The sequence below is a fragment of the Hippocampus comes genome, unplaced genomic scaffold (assembly GCF_001891065.2).
Source record: "Hippocampus comes isolate QL1 unplaced genomic scaffold, H_comes_QL1_v1.1 scaffold155, whole genome shotgun sequence".
Classification (NCBI taxonomy): domain Eukaryota; kingdom Metazoa; phylum Chordata; class Actinopteri; order Syngnathiformes; family Syngnathidae; genus Hippocampus; species Hippocampus comes.
The window spans coordinates 1,095,705-1,116,292 of record NW_017804967.1 but is presented as its reverse complement, the minus strand read 5'-3'; the positions used below and the strand labels follow the sequence as shown (position 1 = coordinate 1,116,292).

At 44.5% G+C, this 20,588-nt stretch overlaps 1 protein-coding gene across 1 annotated transcript; it reads left to right on the top strand.

The window, feature by feature from the left end:
• Positions 1 to 71: 71 nt before the first annotated feature.
• On the top strand, positions 72 to 20,236 carry cspg4ba (chondroitin sulfate proteoglycan 4ba). The gene is made up of 10 exons (XM_019888641.1): positions 72 to 332; positions 5,297 to 5,460; positions 6,756 to 10,322; positions 10,425 to 10,898; positions 11,465 to 11,641; positions 14,908 to 15,106; positions 15,205 to 15,336; positions 16,261 to 16,433; positions 16,528 to 16,711; positions 17,749 to 20,236. Exons 1-10 carry the CDS (start codon positions 239 to 241, stop codon positions 19,806 to 19,808), a joined length of 7,224 nt encoding a protein of 2,407 aa, XP_019744200.1. The 5' UTR covers positions 72 to 238; the 3' UTR covers positions 19,809 to 20,236.
• Positions 20,237 to 20,588: the final 352 nt, after the last annotated feature.

Genomic DNA, 20,588 nt, shown 5'->3' with positions numbered 1-20,588 from the left:
AAAATCCCCCCCCCCCCCGCCCCATTCCACGCTGTTATTTTGGAACGCGCGTTCCCGAGAGCGCTGGCGCGCTCACGAGGCGGAGTCTTTCGATCCCCCTGTGCCTCCCCGGTGGTCCTCTCTTTACTGCCGTTTTCTGTCACGGAACCCACTCGAACTCTCTCGGATCAGAAGCCAAAGAAGACAAAAAGACAAACGCCGTGTGCGAGCATGTGAAATGTCGACTTAGCGAGGGAAGATGTTCTCCTTTGGGAAAAGAGCCCCGAAGAAGTTGCTGCTGTGGATCTGCGGGCTGTTTTGGTGGTCGCTCCTGGTCGAGCTAGCGTCGGGAGGTAACCGTGCTGCCCTCAAACTCTTTTACACGCGACACAAACCAGGATATTATTTGCTGTATGTTCACCGTGCAATGTCCTCTTTTTGGTCAAACTTTTGCATTCATTCATTGGTTGAAGACGATCGCTACCAACAAATTTACCTAAACAGGTCACAAGTAGTCTTAGCTTTTGCGAGCTGTGTGCGAATAGTAATGCTGAAAATGATTACAACAAAGTACATGAGAATTAAGTTACTAATATAGTGCAATGCCGTGATTTGTTATATTGACCGCTCACTGACCACTTAATTTGGGACACCTGCACAATTATGCCATGTAATGCAAAAGCTGCATCAAAAAATAATAATGGTTAATATTTGTTTAAAATATGTATATCAAATACACACAAAATGCCTAACAAAACTAAGATTCGGTGTCTGAATCTCAACGCTGTGTTCTCCACTTGCTTGAATGAATGCACTTGCTTCATCTCAAATTCCAAAAACATACGTTTGGTTAAATGAACACTGTAAATTGTCCGTCGGCGTTAATGTGAGGGTGAATGGTTGTCCGTATCAGTATCAGTTAAAAAAAAAAAAAAAATCTAATTTGCTTGCTAAGTATTGTTTTTTTTTTTTTTTAAATTTTCTTTGTGTCTGTCTGTTGTGTGATCTTAAATTCTCTGTCACCAAGGTCATGGTAATGCACAAAGGTTGAATCCAAGCAAGCAGCGCTTCGTGTTTTTTTTCATGAGTATAATAAAATAATTGACCAAATTATTGCTAACTCACTGTCACAATGTCAATAAAAAAAGAACAATGTGCTTGTAAGAAAATTTGTTTTTTCTTTATGCCTGTGTAGATTTTCAGCCATATAGGTCATAGTAATCCCCAAATTTTGAATCGAAGCAACCAGACTCTTTTATGTTGAACTACTTGTTTTTTTTCTCGTTTTCCAAAAATGTTCAAAATTACTTTGTCAATTCTGTGATTTAGCTAACATTGCTGTATGTGCTTTTCGATTGAGTGGCGACCAGTATGGGGTTAACACACCTCTTGCCTAAAATCATTTAATTAGGAAACAACAATATCAGTATGTGACACTTTATTTTGTTGGTGACATGATGAGTATAAAATGTATGCTTCTAGTTTCTTGAAGCTTGTCTTTTTGGTCTTCGTATCTTGTTCCCTTACTGTTAAAAGGAATTTTTAATACAGCTCTTATATTTGATGTCAATCTACTCTATTGTGCAGGTTTAGCGAATCTTTTTTGTGTTGTATGTTTCTATTTTTTACAAACAGCATAACATGCGTCAATGATTGGTATGAAACTTTTACACATGTAGAGTATAGCAGTGCAGCAAAGCATAGTCATTGCACATGATGACGACAATACCGCACCCAAGTGTCTCCGGCATCCTTTCCTAAGGGACAAGGCTGTGCATGTGTGTTATTTTTATGGCTATATACATTGTTGACACTCGTATGTGTATTCATTAGCCTCGTCTGCTTGATTTCATCCTTGGCATGTGTCATAGAAATTCAGTGGGCTTCACTCATCCCAACTGTGCCAGTGGGAATAATCAGGAATAATTTCACTGTGACTCACTCACTCCATTGAAAATAGCAACAGTAATGGACGCAATTTGTTATGTGACTATGGTCAGCCTACAATTTGTTCAAAAATACGTTTCCAAATTCTCTCTTCATGACGGGGTTGCTTTACCATGGCAGCCGGAATATGCCGTCATCACTTACCTGCTCTAATGGAGTAGATAAGTCCTAACTACCTAAATATGTGACTGAAAAACACTTCCGGGGTATAAATTAGGACTTTTTTTCAGACTAATACCAGCATGAGTATTCACTCTTTGAGTATTCACCGATATCAAGTTCCGACACCTGTAGTACTTTAGATGTCAAAATTTTCATTTTACACAACGACAACAAAAAAAAATCGTAACTTTCTTCATGATGCAGATGATTATTTGCTGATACGTCAAACTGCCGCAGTATAGTGCCAACTACTACCGAGCAGTACTTACTCAACTCTATCTATCTATCTATCTATCTATCTATCTATCTATCTATCTATCTATCTATCTATCTATCTATCTATCTATCTATCTATCTATCTATCTATCTATCTATCTATCTATCTATCTATCTATCTATTTACTTATTTAGCTAGCTAGCTAGCTAGCCTAAAGAATCGGTGGCTGCTGTTGGCAGCTTTTCGAGTACCCGATATCTTAAATAGGGCCGGTATCGACCTGATACCAACACCTGGTGTTGGTACTCTTCTATCACTACTACAACTATCAAAGAATCAAGTGAAAAGGGTGTGTACGGATTGTAGTTCATCGTGCTGTTTATAACCTTGAAATGTGATGTGGCGAGCTCCTAACTCAAATCACTCTCATCTCAAATCATGTGCTGCCGGGACCACAGTGTAAACGTACATTTACCAGCGTCCTTTTCTCTGTGAAAAAATATGACAAAAAGGCCATATTAAAAAGCAAAACACGTACACGCACATTTAATACTTTGGTGCTGGCGCAAAACGAGGACAAGTACAGTGTGCTGACGGCTGGCGTGATATGCTGACATCACACATTGTCTAAAAATATCAGCCTCCTTTTGTTTTGTTACATCTCCAAATTTTCCTTTCTGTGACTGGCATCCCTTTGCTTCCCTTTGTGCCCGTACAGATTACGAGAGTGTTCTGTAAGAAGCCTGTTGCCCATGTACGGCTTTGACAAAACAAAAGGAGACACTTGAGTCAAGTTGCATCGCCGATTTGTTGGATAAACTTTGGCCCTACAAGCAGTGACAAGCTCTGGTCTTGCTTCTCTAATCAACAGTAAAGACTGGCTTTGTTGTGCGCTGAGTTGACAGAACATGCTTCTTTTTACTATCGCCTTCTCCTCTCCTCGCTGTCGTTTGCCAAAAGTCCGTGTTTGAAGAGTTTTTGTCGCAAAACGTCCGACACCAGCCTCATTCAACGGAAGCAATCGTCCTTGGCGTCTTTTTAACCACTTTCTAAGAATGCAGCCCTTACACAGCCAAGTACATTTTGAGAGGAGACCTGTGTTTTTCAAGCCAGCGTGACATTCAGTCAGACATATTAAACGTCATCGCGATTGCACCAAAACGCATCTGAGCGTGCATGTCCATCCTTGTCGGTACAGTAAAAGGACAAAATGTCACCGCTTTTTTTTTTTTTCCTTCTTTCTATCCACCGAGAGGGATGAACGGTAAATGCACTTTCTGTCTGTCTCTGCCAAAAATTTCTGTTGATATTTGGCTCCATTTAATGATTCCCTAACGGACACCATGTCGTTTGTGTCTGACTGACTGAGAGTTGAAATCTAGGACAGTCAGGTAATAACTGCTAATTAAATGTCCCCATAAATAGGAACAATACAGAAGAAACTAGAATGCACTCAGTGGAGCAAACAGTTTCAGCAAGGCTGGACAATTTAACCTAGTTTGCATGAGTAACAAAATTGTTGACTTTCGTAACTCGTCATCTCCTCTATTTGCCTCATTTTCTTCATTGATGAAGAAAAATGCTGGACAAGTAATTGGTATTGAAAAATATAGTCATGCATTTTAAGATTAAACGAGATTTATAAAGAAAGGAATTTTTTAAAACCATTTACACATGTGCATATAAAATCTAAATTTAATCCCTGCCTACACTTTACATACGAAAGAGAAAACAGTGGATACTCCATGAATTGCACCCTATTAAAATATTAATTCCGTGTCATTTATGCATTTTTTTCATTTTTAAATTATCCTGCGGGCCCGATCGAACCACCTCGGCGGCCGGTTCCGGCCTGTGGGCCGTATGTTTGACACCCCTGCTCTACGTCCTCTACATTTGAATTACAAACATTTATCACAGATAGAAACGATGGACTGCCATTCATTTCTAATCTCTCTTTTGCCATCGCATCAGGCGGAAGAAGAACTGGGATCTGTATTTGCCGAGAGCAGCAAGCATGTTTGTGGATGTTTCAGCTGTGTCTGTGGGAGCTGCTGGTGCCTGGGCATGAAGGCTTGACTGGGACAACTTCGGAGCACATTAGTCCAGATTACAGGCTGATGTGAAATGGCAGGGAAGTGAGCCAGAAGAAAACAGATGGATCTGTCCTTGTAATATGCCGTTTCAGGAACTCGCGACCTCAGAAAATGTGGGGATGGGGGAACCTTTCATGTTTCAGATTGAAGGTCTCCATCAGGGAAGGATGGGTCTAAACTCGCCTGCCTCATCCGAAACCTCAATTTGTACACTGCTTGTGCGGCATTATAAAACAAATACCAATGCTGAAATTTACCTTTGTAAAAGCCATTTTCTTTCAAGCTTAGTTTTACACCGAGGCACAGGCTTGAGTGTGTTTCTTTTTAAAGGGAATTCCTCATTCCAGTGCTGCTGAGGTACTTGAGTGTGAATTATTATGGCACAAAAATTACAGCTGGTCCAACGGAGATGCGCCGTAAAGCAAATCTATGATCTACACTGTCAGCATGCTTTCCTTTGGTGCATGAAAAGCAATTCTGCATAATGTGAAATATTTTCAGGCAAAAACTCGCTTAAGGTCAAGGAAAGTTTAGGTTAAGGTTACCTTAACAGCCTCTGGACAAAAATGTTATGTGATCTGAAATGTGTGTTTGTGTGTGTGTGCGCGCTACTCTTGTAAGAACAACTAGAATGCCAATTAGCCTGGTGCTTTTCTGTCGAAATGTCACATGCGTGCTATATTAAGACCACAGTACTTTACTTGCTCTTGGGTTTCTGTATTTACACCCTTGTTTTTATTTTTTTTCTTCCCATTGACATACACCGGGCATCTTTGATTGTCCTAAAAACCTGCAAAAAAGATGAAAGTCACATGTGAGAAATACACTGTATCTTTTGTCTGTTTGTATTATTATTTTTTTTAAACAAATGTGCCTCTCTGCTCTTTTTCTCCAGCGTCCTTTTATGGCGATGGCTTTGTACAGCTGAAGGCAACAGGGTCGTCCGACCATAACAAGCTCCACATTCGCTTCCGAACTTCCAGTACCAATGGCCTGCTGTTTCTCGCCGCCGGCCAGAGCGTCTACTTTCTGCTAGAGCTCAATGCCGGTCGCCTGCAGGTGGGTACATCCATGGCCCCCCATGCATGAGCATATGTGTTCAAGCATACATGCTATGAGCACACACATGCATGCATGCCCACAAAAAGTCGTGCTCACGCCATCGCTGACCGACCCGAAGCAATGACTCCAGATCCGCTAACAGTGTCAGTCTCTCTACCCGGTAACGCAAGCAGACAAGTCTGCGTGACGCGATCTGAGTGCCAGCGCCATACCAGTCCCATCATGTCACAGCTGCGCATTCTGAAGGCTCTCTGATTCCATTGTGTTTATTATGATTGGAGTTAACGTCACCAATTAACGGTTTGGTTGGAATTAGAATCAGAAAGTGTTTATTGTCCCTTTAAAAGGAAGTTAATGTTGCAGCTGGAGCACATTGAGGACAAGGCGTGTTCAGTCCAGAGCAGTTATTAACGGTTATTTATAAACGTGCAACATGCGGGTTTACAAGTAAAGAATGGTAAGTCTTAGGATTTAGATCACCGTAGGAAATATTGGAAATGGATTTTTAGGAGAAACAATCCATTCTACGATCAGACTCTTGCAATCTTTATATCGATATAAACTTTCCATCGAAACAATAAGACAAAGTCTCAACTGTAATGGTGAAGGTGATTTCTGTCACAGATGCACTTCACCAGTGGCGGTCCAAGCTTGAATGACGAGTTATTATTCCTGAAAGTATTTAGGAGTGAAATATAAATTGTACCTTTCTGATTATTCCAAAGCCCACCGTAAGCAGTTCTGTCAGGCTAAAGCTACATACGGAGGGAATGTCCAGTATATGCTGAAGGAAACTTATTTACCATACATGTTGGAACGGAATAGTCCTGAATAATTCATTGCCAGCAAACTCGAGTAATTGTGACCAATCTTTTTATTGTGTCACAGCATGGATTGAATGGCACTGTGTTTCATGGCTGTGTTTCAGTGAGCTCGGGGGAGGGACTGCTCATCCCCTCTTCCTTCAACAGGGTCGGGCCACCAAATTATTGTTATGTTCACTGGCACAAGTGAACAATTGTGAGTCAGGCTTGCGCGTCTCTCCCTGGAAGCCCGCGCTCGATTAGCGAGGGGACTCAGCAGCAAGCCTTGACGAGCATGTCATCGGAATTAGTTTGAGAAGGTGACATGATGCACTCAAAGGTGTGGCTCAAGGCAAAGAGATAATCTTGCTCTTCTTGCTTGGAATCTCAGACAAATCCCACTGTTAGCATAACAGGCGACATCCTTTTAACACGAGGCCTCAAAAGTGTGTGTGACTTGTCTTGTAACCCGGCATGTCTTTTCCCCAGCTGAAACTGGACTTGGGATCTGGGGAGCAACTCCTGCGATCCGAGAGAGGCACGCAGCTCAATGACCTCGCCTGGCATTCCGTGGAGGTCAACCATTTCAAGCGCAATGTCACTCTGACAGTCAACAAAAACTCTCACACAAGTGCAAAGATCCCCGGCCCCCATCATGTTCTCAGCATCTCAGATGGTATCTATGTAGGAGGTTCGGTTGGCCTTGACAGACTTTACAACCCCAGAGACCTAATTGGCTTTCGAGGCTGCATGGAAGATGTCGTCTTCAACGAACATGACCTGCTGTCGTCGCTGAGGCCATACACTGGATTCAAAACCGTCCACGAGGTGTCGCTAGGTTGTAGTCCTCAGTTTTTTGCCACCGAAGAGGACCCCGTTAGCTTTTTTAGCTCCAGGGCGTACATTTCTCTCCCTCCCTGGAATGGCCATCAAGAAGCGGTGTTCGAGTGTGTTGTGCATACTTCGGCCAGAGAGGGCATAGTCCTGTACAGCTCTGCCAAAGAAGGGGACTTTGTGGCACTGGAAATTCAAGAAGGCTTGCTCGTGGCGATCGTCGGGAAAGGGGGTACCAAAACGGAGCTGAGTTCACTTACGTTTATCAATGACAGGAAATGGCATGCTCTCAAGATGCGCTTCAATTCTAAAACGCTGGAATTAACCGTTGATGGGGAAATGGTGAAAAGCAGTGTTAGCTCCCGCTCGAAGGGACTGCACTTTAAAGGCTCCATTTTTATCGGAGGCATCGATGACAGCACCAGATCAGAAGTCCGCAAGGTTGAGTTGATGTCTGTGGCAGGAAAACGAATGCGAGGAGGCTCCTTCAAAGGATGTATGAAAAATATCGAAGTGAACGGAGTGAAGATGGGCCTCGCCAATGCGGTCGTCACAAAGGATATCTCAGTTGGCTGTCAACCTGAGAAAGAACCGGTGCCGTCGACCACTGCGAGTCCAACAAGTGCTCCGGAATCTTTATTTTTCTTGGTGAGCCCAACACCGTCACTGTCGACACTCGCAAGGGGTTTGGACAGAAGGTATGGCTCTCATTTCGTGCAGCTAAAACCCCTGATAGTTGAAGAAGGCGGCCGGGCGTCTCTCGAGGCCAAGCACATCAAGGTACTCTTGGATTTCAAGATGCTTGGTATTCGTCAGTCTCAAATCGTATTCCAAATTCAAGAACAGCCACTGCATGGTCACATCAGGCTTGACGTTGATCAGGACCAACCTCAGAATACCTTCAGCATGTTGGACCTTTGGCATGAACGAGTAATGTACATCCATGGAGGCTCGGAGGATCCAGATGACTTCTTCATGTTTTCAATCGCTTCCAGCAGTCAGAAAGAAGTCCCGGATTATCTCCGAGCGAACAAATTGTACCGCTTCAACATTACAGTAACACCCACCAATGACGCACCTGAATTGAGTCTCCCCGAAGGCAATCTTTTTGTCTTGTTGGAAAACTCCAAAAAACGACTCACCGCAGATGTTCTGAAGGCCACAGACATTGACAGCAACCATAGCAATCTTGTTTTTACCGTGCTCGGGAATTTGAATGCAGACGCGGGCTATTTGGAAATCGAGAACAACCCGGGAACAGCGGTGACCTCATTCTCTCACTCAGACTTGCAAGAATTGGGAGTGTATTATGTTCACACAGGGGTGAGAAACTCGAGGATAGTGATTCGAGTCAGCGATGGGGAGAAGGTTAGTAACACTGTCGTTTTAAGGGTGATGGCTGTAGCCCTTGAGTATAAAATCGCTAACAACACAGGTCTGGAGGTCAATCAAGGAGAAATAGCCGCAATCGGTTCACAGCAATTGTCCGTCGAAACCAACGCTGTCAAGCAAATGATTGACATCCGTTATGATGTAATTGAAAACCCGCAGTACGGAGAGCTCCAGAGACTTCACTCAAGTGGCGAATGGAGGCCCACGGACTCGTTTTCCCAAAGGCTTCTGGAAAAGGGACGTCTGAGATACGTCAGCACCTACCGCGAGATCCAGTCATCCAATGCCACCGATCACTTTAAATGTCAAGTCCTCGTAGCTGCAAGGGCAACCGCGGAAGTCGTTTTCCCAATCACCGTGAAATGGGTGCGGTACAATTTGCTGAGAAATGTCATGATGGACTTGGATAAAGTTAGGAAAGGCACGCTTGACTCGGATTATCTGTTTGCTGCAGCCACGGGTGTGATTGTATCCGAGGAGGATCTTTATTTTAGGGTTCTCACCACCCCAAAGAAAGGAAAACTGCTCCTGGACAAAACCGTCCTGACAAAGAACTCAACCTTTAGTCAAAGAGATGTCACGGATCGAAAAGTACACTATGAACTAGTTGACCGGCCTCATGAGGACACGCATGACAGATTCAAGTTTCACTTGTTTTCCAAACACGCTCAGTCCCAGAACTATGATTTTCAGTTTTCGATTAAAGCCGACGTGAACAACGTTTTCATCAGGAATGCCGGATTGGTTCTTCGAGAGGGGGAAAGTAAGCTGATCACAAAAAATGAGCTGTTCGCAGAAACATTACTGACGCAGGATATGTACTACACTGTGCTAAGCAGTCCCAAACATGGAAGCCTTGCTCGTATTTCTCAGTCTAATTCGAACTCGAGCTATAACAACATCTTAACCTTCAGCAATCAAGATCTCTTAGAAGACCGGATCATGTATGTTCACAACGATGGGGAAACAAGTCAGGATGAGTTCACTTTCATTGTCTCTATCGCCCAAGGTTTCAAATCCTTCATCGCGGATGATGACATCGGGTCCAAAGAAGGAACGTTCAACATATCCATTCAACTTGTCAATGATGAGAAACCGGTACGTGTCATTGATAAAGTGTTCCATGTCGTGAGGGAGGGACGGCGGCTGCTCACTGTGGAAGATTTACGTTACCACGATCCAGACTCCGATTTTGACGATGGCCGGTTGATTTACGTCCGTCGCGGAATTCCCATGGGAGATTTGGTGCTGGCGAATGACACAAGCCATCGGCTCTTTGAGTTTCGGCAGAAGGATTTAGAAGAAAAGAAAGTGTTGTTCATTCACAAAGGCGCAAGCGTCGGCAGGTTTGTGCTCTTTGTCTCCGATGGCAAAAACTTTGTGTCAAGTCTTTTAGACATCAGTGCACAGGATCCTTTCTTGCAAGTTGTCAATAATACCGGTTTACTGGTGCAGAAGGGACAGTCCGTTATATTTTCCGCAAGTAATTTTACCATCAGATCCAATCTGGATATACGAGATGACCAAGAAGTTACCTTCAGGTTGGATCACGCGCCGAAGTACGGAAGACTCTACCGAGACACAAACGCGGTGGAGTCATTCACACTGTCTGACCTCAAGAACGGATTCATCTCTTATCAACACGATGACAGCAAACATCTGGCGGACCATTTCAATTTGACGGTCACGGCGAAGGACATCCACCTTGCAGCGAGGATCAATGTGAAGGTTTACCTGGAAAGTCACCAGAGGCCGCCCATCGTGCAGCATCGCAACAATCTCCTGGTTGAGGAAGGAAAACCAGTCAAGATTGACGAGACTAAACTTGAGGTCAGTGTGAGAGATGTTGGCGGGTTTTACTTGCTTTGTCTTTTCTTGGTCTTTGTGTTTGTCCTTGTCTAAAATGAGGCAGTGTTTCCAACTGACACACAGGTCACACATGAAGACAATGTGCCATCCGAGATCGCGTTCACTGTCAAGGCGGGTCCCTATCATGGCTTTCTCCGACATTTTATGGAAGCAGACCAACGTTACGTCGGAAGCGAGGAGTCTCCTGTCAAGACATTTACCCAAAAGGACATTAACAGCGGAAGCATCCAGTACGTGCAGGTGGAGCCCAACAAAGTCAACGACACCTTTGTCCTGGAGGCCACCAATGGCGTCACCGACGTAGGCGACATTAGCGTGTCGGTCGATATCATACCCCGTCGCATCCCACTTCACGTCTTCAATTTCACCGTGGAAGAAGGTGGCTACAAGGCCCTGACAAAGGAAGTACTTCAAGTCAACAACCGACACTTTGCTGGCATTAACTTCCTTTTTAATGTGACTAAGCCCCCACGTCACGGCCGCATCGAGCACTCCCGACATCCCGGAGTGCCCTTGACGTCTTTCAGCAGGAGGCAGGTAAGATACTCGACAGATAATCAAGCATCAACGGCAAAGTTTCAAAATGAATGTGACATTGTGGAGTGTCTAAATTTTAATGTGATGATAAAGTTTATGCTCCTGGGGAAAAAAAAAACACTCCATTAAAATCACACTGTCACAAAGTGAGGCATTAGCTTAGTCGGCATCTTAAGGATGTAATAAATTGTGTTTAATGGTTGCGTTTAATCAAAAATTAGACTCCACTGATTATCCATCGGTTAATGGAGTAATCACATCGCCAAGCCAGCATTTCAGTGAAGAAACTCACAGGATGCGTTTTGAACCTATAATACATCAATTACTTTTTTGTAATTCTCCATGTAAATTAAAAAAAAAATACTCTGAATAAATTGGAGGCACCAAAATGTATTGTGCTCAACTTCAGAAGTTTCACTGTACATTGTAAGAAACTACCAATTTACTTTCGTGTACTGTCATTGTTTTCAAGTTGCGTTGACTCCCCTGACATGAGTCACACCTCATTTTGTATTTGTTCTGCACCGACTTTATATCCGTCCTCATAATTTCCAAATTTCAACCAGGTGGAGCATGAATTCATCTACTACGTCCACGACAGCAGTGAGACCTTAGCAGACAACTTCACAGTGGTTGCCAACGACACAGGCCTGAAAAAGCAGAGTGAGGCTCGCGCGCTGTTCATCCAGGTTACAGCTGTCAACGATGAGCCCCCCGTGATCACTTCCAACAGAGTCCTCAGGGTGAGCCTACACTCCTACTTTATATTTTAAACGTTTACCAGTACATCCAGCACAGCGCTCGCTGATCGCTTCCAGACGCTTTTCATGATCGTTTGTCTTTATGTCCTGCGATTGGCTGGTGACCAGTCCAGGGATTACTCCGCTGCGCGCCAAAAATCGGGTGGCATTGGCGCCAGCTCGCCTGCGACCAGATATGAGGGCCGGCACTATAGCGGCGATGCCTTGCATTCTGTTCAGTGTCAACAAATGTACTTAACAGTTTGCTGTCCACAAGGTGGCTCTCTTGTACTTCAGTTTGAATTGCTCAGAGTATTAGTTTGGACAATGAAACAAATTATTGGGAGGTTTGTTTGAAAGTTACCATCTTTATATGTGCTCAAACTGACGCCTCTAACTATACACAGTTGCATATGAATAGATGAGATTATTGTGGAAAAATGTATAATAAAAAAAATCGTCATTTATGTATCATACAAGTTTCCCAACAAATCGGGTAAAAGGTATTTTTGAACAATATATTATATAGCTTACAGCAAGTGAAAACCCACAATTCACCAGATCTAGAAGTTAGAATATTTCATTCCAAACAATCAAAAATTTTTTTTAAATTTGATTTAAATTAGCCTTCCCAAAATTATTTTATTCTTTATTTAATAATGTCCATTTTTTTCAATGGAACTCATGTATTCTATATAAGAGGGTGAAAAGTGCTGGAGTGTTGACAGCGTTGCTGTCAGCTCCACCGTGAAAATCTTGATGATCTGTTGGAAACCAGTCGAGAGCCTCAGATTTGACGCGAGGTTGAGGAAACTGTGTGCAAATTGATCTTGCGCGTCTTTGAATTTGGTGACTCAGCTCTGAAGCCGCTCGTCAAACTGATCCCCGCTGCGACTTGCGACGAAGCGGGGGAGTGCTCGAGGTGCTTGCTGTTCCCTCCGGAGGGCTTGCTGATTAGCATGCTCCTATGGAGGCGAACGTTCTTTGGCGGTGCTGATGGGAAGTGCGAGGGTCCCATGTGGCTGGCTTACAGGTGCTAATTGAAAAAGGACCCCGTGCTTCTGTTCCAGTAAGAGCAGTTTACTCACTGAGGAAGTGGCAGACTGATACAAAGCCTGTCATTTGATCGCTGCTAAGTCAAAGCCTGTAATTTGAACACCATTTCATCACCACTAAGTCATGAATCCCTAGTAAAAAGAAAGTGGGAGAGGGAAACAAAAAAAAAAAAAAGAATAGTCACATTACACTCATTTGCTAGAATGACGAGATCAGTCTTCGCGTTTACCTTTATTTAGACCAAGATGACATCCGTTTTCGTGCTTTGTACATCGTCCTTTGTAAACTCCACCGAGCCGTAACTGACACTGGCAACAACAAAGGCGAAGTACTGTCATAGTTTGGATCTTCACTGCAGAACTGCCTGTGGGAGTTACGACCTGTGTTCGTGGCAGCGTTACGCAATAGCTGCTCTGGCGCAGCGAATAGAAGCTCATCCTTTGTTGTCAACTCTTTTGCACAGCTCACGGGTTTCGCTTGGGAATATTAAACTTGCACGGCATAATGAGGCGTTTGGATTTTCGCTGTCCTTAAAATGCGTTCTTACATTCTGAATTCGTGTATCTTAGTTCCTTCACTTTATTATATGCTCTGCCCTGAAAACTTACCGATAATACAACTGATTATCCATCTGCCCATTTTCAGTCGCGCTCGTCCTTATGAGGGTCACCGCTGACAAATAGATAATTGCAAGCAGACATGCAAACTGCAAAATATGTCAGTTTGTTGACAGCGTGGACATTTTTGGCAAATGGAATCAGCACATGATGGACCTTGAACATGACTCACCGAGCAAGCTGGCTATTTAAAAATTCTGAAAGATTTTTAAATCAACTGATAATTTCATTTTGACAGAATGGACATTAAGCTTGATAACAATCAAGTGCCGGTACACACAAAATATGATGAAAATTATGAGCCATGAGTGTATTTATTCTGAAACGCCACCGATGTTCCATCTAAGATGTGCGCATGAGCAATTGCGCACCTCTGTCACCCTTCTTCATTCATTTCTTCATTCATTCTTTCACTTGCACCCCGGTTGAATTTAGAAACAGGACACCACACCATTCCCACTTCCCTTACAGATTCAGTCGCGCAACCAAGGGAGATGCCACAGGCCACATGCGGACAGCTCCATTCAGGAAGTCCAAACATGGGCGCTGTTTACGAGGCCCTTAGATGAGGCTCTTTCGCATGTTTCAGAGTCGGGTCATAAGAAATGTTTGTTTTGATGAATGTCATGTTTTTCATTATTTATGAGTGGATAATATGGGGCCCAATTTCATCATCTTCAGAAAACAGGTGAGCCGTGTTTGGTTGTTTCCCCAGCAACTGTGAGGTCATATTAAGTTGACAGGAAGTGCTAAAATGGCCGCCCCCTCAGATGGCTAACATCAGGTGGATTTTTCTGCTTAATTAATCATGCCCTGTTCAAACGAATGAAGGCACAAAGAACATATTAATGGAAAGAAAATTTTTGGTTGACTTCCCCGCATTGACAAGGAGAACATCAAATAACTTGTTGTGGACAATAAAACCAATACTGTAATCAAATGATGACTGGGCACCTCCTTTTCCCCCTCAGAAAGAAAAAACGGTTAAACATGTCAACCTGTAACATGATATTTAACACAGTCGACATTTTTATGACAGCACGTGCATCCTTTCACAGCCAAAATGGCATCTGTCACACTGAAAAAAGAAAAAAAAAATGCTGTCAGCCAAAGTCGGAAACTTTTTTTTTCCCCAAATCAAATTATTATTATTTCAATTAAAAAAAAAAAAGATCTTTTACGGTGAATCCCTTCCTATTTGAATTATGCTTGGTAAATCTGTTTGGAAAAGCTGACACATTTCTTCCGGTAGTCCTGCCGTCCTTTCGAGCTTCATCTCGAAGACAATTTTTTTTTTCCTGCTTCATTGGATGATGTGCAATGGAAAAAGGCTAAGGGAGATTGAAGAAGGCGATGGGAAAATAGCCTTAGAGGTGACCGTCCGCAGCATTTTGTGTCGTTACCAAGTAAAGGACACAGCTGCCTCCAAAGGCCTTCAGCGGTCTAACCGTCACGGAGCATCCGCGTTATTCCAGCTATTTTGTGATATTGCGTTACACTTCATTGGTACGTATCATAAATCCTTCAGGTGTGGCTTTTGAAAGCTGACTATTTCTTTTGTTGACGCGCATTTATGTCCGTATGCCCTGCGTCAAGGTTTGGGTGTCCTCGGTGACAGAGATCAGCCTGGAGGACTTGAGGGCGCAGGACCTCGACACATCCCCGGAGGAGCTCCACTTCATGGTGACCCCACCCAGCAACGGCCACCTGGCCCTAAAGAGCGCCCCCATGACAGCCGTGCTCAACTTCACCCAGGCCCACATAGACCGGGGACAGCTGCTGTTTGTGCATAAAGGTGAAAGTCATTTCTCAGTCGGCTGCGAAACAGCCGTGTGATTGTCATCGGCCACTCAAATCCTTCCTGGTTTCATTTTGGAATCCGGTTCCTTCCAGGTGCCATGTCCGGAGGGTTTAACTTCCAAGTCAACGACGGTGTGAATTTTACTCCCCGGCAGATCTTTAGCATCACTGCTAGATCCTTGGTCCTCAATTTGGCCCAAAATCGCCCCCTTAAGGTTTTTCCAGGTAAATCGCACCACGAAGTAAGCTGACAATTCATCTTGATTGCCTCTATGTTTAAGTCATCCGCCACTTTGTAACCAAGTCAAGACTATTTATAAATACTTGCGCTGTATTTTACTCTTATTCATGCTGACTTCTCTTCTGCTAAATCATTTCCACCAATTCTCACTGACGGGAGCTGCCAAATGCAATTCATCATTAATAATGTTTGATGGTAGCTATGCTATTTTCATAAAGTTGAGCTAAAAATACGCCAATGACTGTCTGCTAGCTTTCCTGGGATTTCCAGCCGTCTGGATTGCGAGCTTGGAGGGGGAAAAAGGATATTATGAGGGTAGCAACCTGCCAGTTGGCACGCTCTGCTACGCTTCCCAGAGTGGCAAGTCAAAGAGCTTTACACTGTCTCGTCTGAGGAAGTTTTTTTTTTTTTTTTTGCAAACAAGGTCAGAGATTTAGCAGACAATTAAAGATGGTGTGAGAAGTACAGTGAATCTCTCTCACAATGTCATGCTTCTCAAATGTCCTGGGTTGGCCGTGGGTAAATCCCCTCTTCATGAAATGGTTGCATATGCCTCATAATGGACTCAGAACGGCTTCATCATGTTTCCATAAAGTGTCTGTACCATCACCAAGAAAGACGAGAATACTGAGAAAGCTCATGAAAAGTGATCTATTCACCTGCCTTCAGTGTTGCGTTCATCCAAAGGGCTTATTTGTACCCTACCAAGTAGATGCGTTTGTCACTGAGTCCATTTTTTGTTACACCGCACATTGCATTTGGATCACACCATCATGAAGTATGGATTAGTATGTTTCCGCTTTTAGTAGAGATCTCGTTGCACTCGAATACTTTTGTAGTTCTAGCCGAACTGCGTAACAGAATACATTAGACGTCGGTAACTGTAAATAATGTTTCCTTTTGTTCAGGTTCCTCAACGCCAATTTCAAATGAGGAATTGCAAGTAGTAACCAACGACGTCAGCCATACTTCGAACCGCACAATTACGTTCCGGGTCATTCGACATCCCAAACTGGGGCGCCTGGTGAGAAAGCAGTCTGAGAATTTCTCCGTTGACATTTCCACGTTCACGCAAGATATGGTGGGTGGAGATCACGAAGACATTCCAATGAGCGTTAGCTTCCGAGCAGGACCAATTCGGACTTTGCGATACATTCTTTGTGATTGTCTGGCAGGTGGATCGGAAAGAGGTCTTGTACATCCAAACCCCCGTTGAGGCGGCGGGCTGGGAAGCCGCGGACTCGCTGAGCTTCTCTGTGACATCACCACCTTCATCCCTGGAGAGTCTCACCTTCAAGATTGACATCTCCTATGAGAATAAAGGACCTCGACATAACACGATCCTTTTGGCGAACACCGGTAACAACATCACAGCCCACCATTGACCCCGGAAAATGAATTCAGACTTGGTTATACATGTTTTGAAGATAATTGCTGGAAACGTGAGCAACGACTGAATACAATGTGGTGCTCAATTGTGGAGATCGAGCTTTCAATTCTTTTTCATCATTTTACTTTGACTTTTTTTTTCTTTTTAGTGTGGCTAACACGGGACTCATTGATGCACCTTCCCTTCAGATAGTTCGCTGGAGTAGCTTCTTTAAAGCGCCTCATTGTCAGCCATGAGTATATGCATGTCATGCAGACAAGAGTAGTTTGAACGTTTGACAGCTGGTATGTCGACCAGAGCTTTGGTCCTGGCCTAGCCACTTTAGAACACATAGTTGTGGGGTGTGTGAGTGCACGCACGTCATGTGGAGACAGACGGGAGGGGTCTCAAATCATTTCAAGAAGTTCAACTTGACGCCGGTTTGTGGAACCGGGCTTCGGGCGTGCGGGGCTGCTGTAGAGCGCGTCGTTGTCGGCTGTAATTTGCATGCACGTCAGGGAGAGAAGGCGGAAGAGCAAGGGGATTTTTAATGTTTTTTTTTTTTTTAACTCATTCAGTACCATCCAATTCTAGACCAAGTCTGAAAAGACGTTTAAAAACGTCTTTGGGAGTAAATGAGTTTTAAGTTTGACACAGCCTGTGCATATGTGTGTGGAAGGGGTTTTACGCTGGCATGGCCGCTTCAGAGCACCCCTATGGCAGAGTGTAGAAATGCCTCGCAACGACCGAGAGAGAGATTTTAGATCCACCAGAGCCTGTAGCTCCAGGTAGTAGTACTGGCATTTGAAGGACACTTGACAGCTGAGCCGGGATGTGGTCTCAGCGCTTTTAGCGGATACGCCCACAGCGTTTGAGAGCAGAAACAAATGGCTTGATTTGTTCTCTTTTGGAGCCTCATTTCATTGCACTTTTTTTCTCTTTTCTTTTTAATCGTTCAAATTTCACAAAGTTGTTAACAACCCTTCTCTCAAAACGTAAGACCAATATCATGTTTCCTTTACGCCAGGCGCTCAGGTCACGGAAGGAGAGAGCGTCGTTATTGATGAGACCAAGCTGGATGCCACGAACCTGATGTCGAAGCTGCCAACGCCTCAGCGGAGCGCCAACGAAGTCTGGTTCCAGGTGACGTCGTTGCCGCAGCACGGTGTCATCGTCGTCGGCGAAAGAAACCTCACCAAGGAGAAACCCAACTTCTCTCAGTTCATCGTCAACAAATACGGCATCACCTACAAGCACGACAACTCGGAGACAAGCCACGATTCCTTCGCCTTCAGCGCGTGGGTGAACCCAAAGGGCAAAACTGCCCAAAGGCCTTTCGATGACATGGATGTCATCGACGAGTCTTTCAACATTACAATTTCTGCTGTGAATGATCAGCCGCCTGTGTTGAAGACCAAAGCGCCGAGTCTGACCGTGGTACAAGGAGAGTCTGTTGCCATTAAACCGGAGAACCTCAGCGTGGAAGACTTAGACAATCCCCCCGACGATATCGTCTTCTCTGTGATTAGCAAGCCCAATAATGGTTACCTGGCCCTTGACGGAAGATTGAATGAATCGATTGGCACCTTCACCCAAGCCCAGATCAATAATGCGAGTGTTTATTTTATCCATGATGGCAGCCCTACGTCAGGGGTGTTTTACTTCAGCGTGACTGATGGCCACCATAAGCCGATTTACAAACTCTTTAACCTCGATGTGACCAAGATCAGCATCTCGCTCGTCAACCACACGGGGCTGACACTTGAGCAAGGGAGCACAGCCGTTTCTCTGATTCGAGACAACTTGGCCGCCAGGACGAATGGCAGGAACGCCACAATTCACTACCTGATTTTAAGACCTCCGAAGTTTGGCAAACTGTTGCTGGACGACCGAGAGGTGTTCCAGTTTGAGCAGGAAATTGTACAGGCGGGACATCTCGCTTATCACATGACCGATCTTTCATCCGCGGAAGACAGCTTTGAATTCACGGCCTTCACTTCTGAGGCCAATCTGAGTGCGCAGGTGTTAAACGTCACTGTCACTCCTCTGATCCAGCTTGGCAAAAGTGTCCAGGCACCCAACGGCATTGTTCTAAAACTGAACTCCGCGTCCCTTGATGCCTCGAAACTGGCTGCTATTTGTAGCTGCGACCCCGTATTTGAAATCGTCTCACACCCCAATAACGGGAAAGTGGTTCGGCCAAAGACGAAAAACTGGCGTAAATCTGAAGCGGTTGAGTCGTTCACGTTCCAGGATGTCATGCAAGAGAAAATAAGCTTGGAGTTGAATGCCAACTTGACAGGAGTTCAAGATTTAAACGACTCGCTGGTGTTTTTACTGAAAGCCGACAATGTCCAACCTGCTAAAGGGGAGTTCCATTTTACCATTGTGCCGCATGATCCCGCGGCTGTTCCAACCACAAAAAACCCCGTGGTCACAACATCATCTCCTCCTCAGACAACAATCCAGACGTCGAGAAATGCTCCTGCTTCAGACCGCTCCACGGCTGTCGTTTACACCCAGCAGCCTAGCAAAAACCAACAACGATTCAAAGGACGCAACCGCTGGGGGAAGTCCAATCGAACGGGCGTTTTCAGCACAACCCTCGCGAAACCGACCACAGGAACTGCTCATTTTCCCTTCATGAACACACCCGTTCGTGTGGAATCCTACCCGCAAAAAAGCTCCAACCCTCTTCTGGTTATCTTACCGCTACTCGCTCTGCTGCTGCTTGTGATCATTTTCGTGGTGCTGGTTGTTTTCCTTCGACACGACCGGCGACGGAAGCAGAGGACCGCCACGCCGAAGGAGGGACCTCCCGCCGGTCTCCCAAGCAGCCAGTCGTACCAGGGCCAGCCCCAGAGGAGCGCCGCCGCCCCTACTGTCACCGTCACCCCACTCAGCCCCGGCAGCACAGGCAGCCCTGCTCTCAGTCACTTACTGGTACGGAACCAGCGCCCGTACAATCATAGCACGGCTGATTCCAACGTTCTCATAAGCTCTTGGAGTAGCGATTCTCCCACTGCGTCGTCCCAAATTCTCCAGACCGCCTCTCCTTCTCTTCAGAGGAATCAGTATTGGGTTTGAGCGCAAACAGTTGGGGCGCATAGAATTGTCCAAAATGTCTCGGTAAGATGAATTATTCAAAAGCAATTAAGGGTTATTGACCAACCTTCAACCTTTTTTTGGGGCTGATTCTCGCCCAAGACTAGACTCCATTTTGAGTATGTCAAAGTGACACTGTACCAGTCTGTCCGCCTCAGATGAAAGATGTGAAATCAGGCGGAAAAGTTATGTAGCTCAAAAAATGGCCGATGTACTGTATATCTCACAAGAAGAAGGGACGGAAAAATTTTTACCGTTCTGTCAACAAAGAGGGGCTGTTACAGAACTGTCGAGAAATCACTTTAATGTGTCGAGATGGAGGCACTTTGGTCATTCTAGCTGGCTAACATTAAATGTCCTTGCATTGACAAAAAGTCTCTCATCGACCACAAAAAAAAGCTTTAATAATTCATAAACGCAAAATGTGGTTTCATCATCTTCCCCAAACTCGAACAAATGTTTTGGGCAACATAATGCTGCAAGGCTTCCACGTAATTAGGAAGTGGTGAAGTTGTGACACTTCCCTGACAGTTCAGATTTTCAGTCCTTTAAATTGGTTGATAATATCTCAAATCAACAGGGGAAAAAAAAGAAAAAAGAAATTGACCCTTTTTTAGGCATGCTGGGTTCCCCCCTCCGACAGTGACGATATGTCAACTTGCATTGATAACATGACTCATTTCCTGCCCCGTTTGTAAAAAGCACAATCTGACCACTTCCCTCTTCGTGATCTTTGAACACACATAAACACCTCCGTTTCGT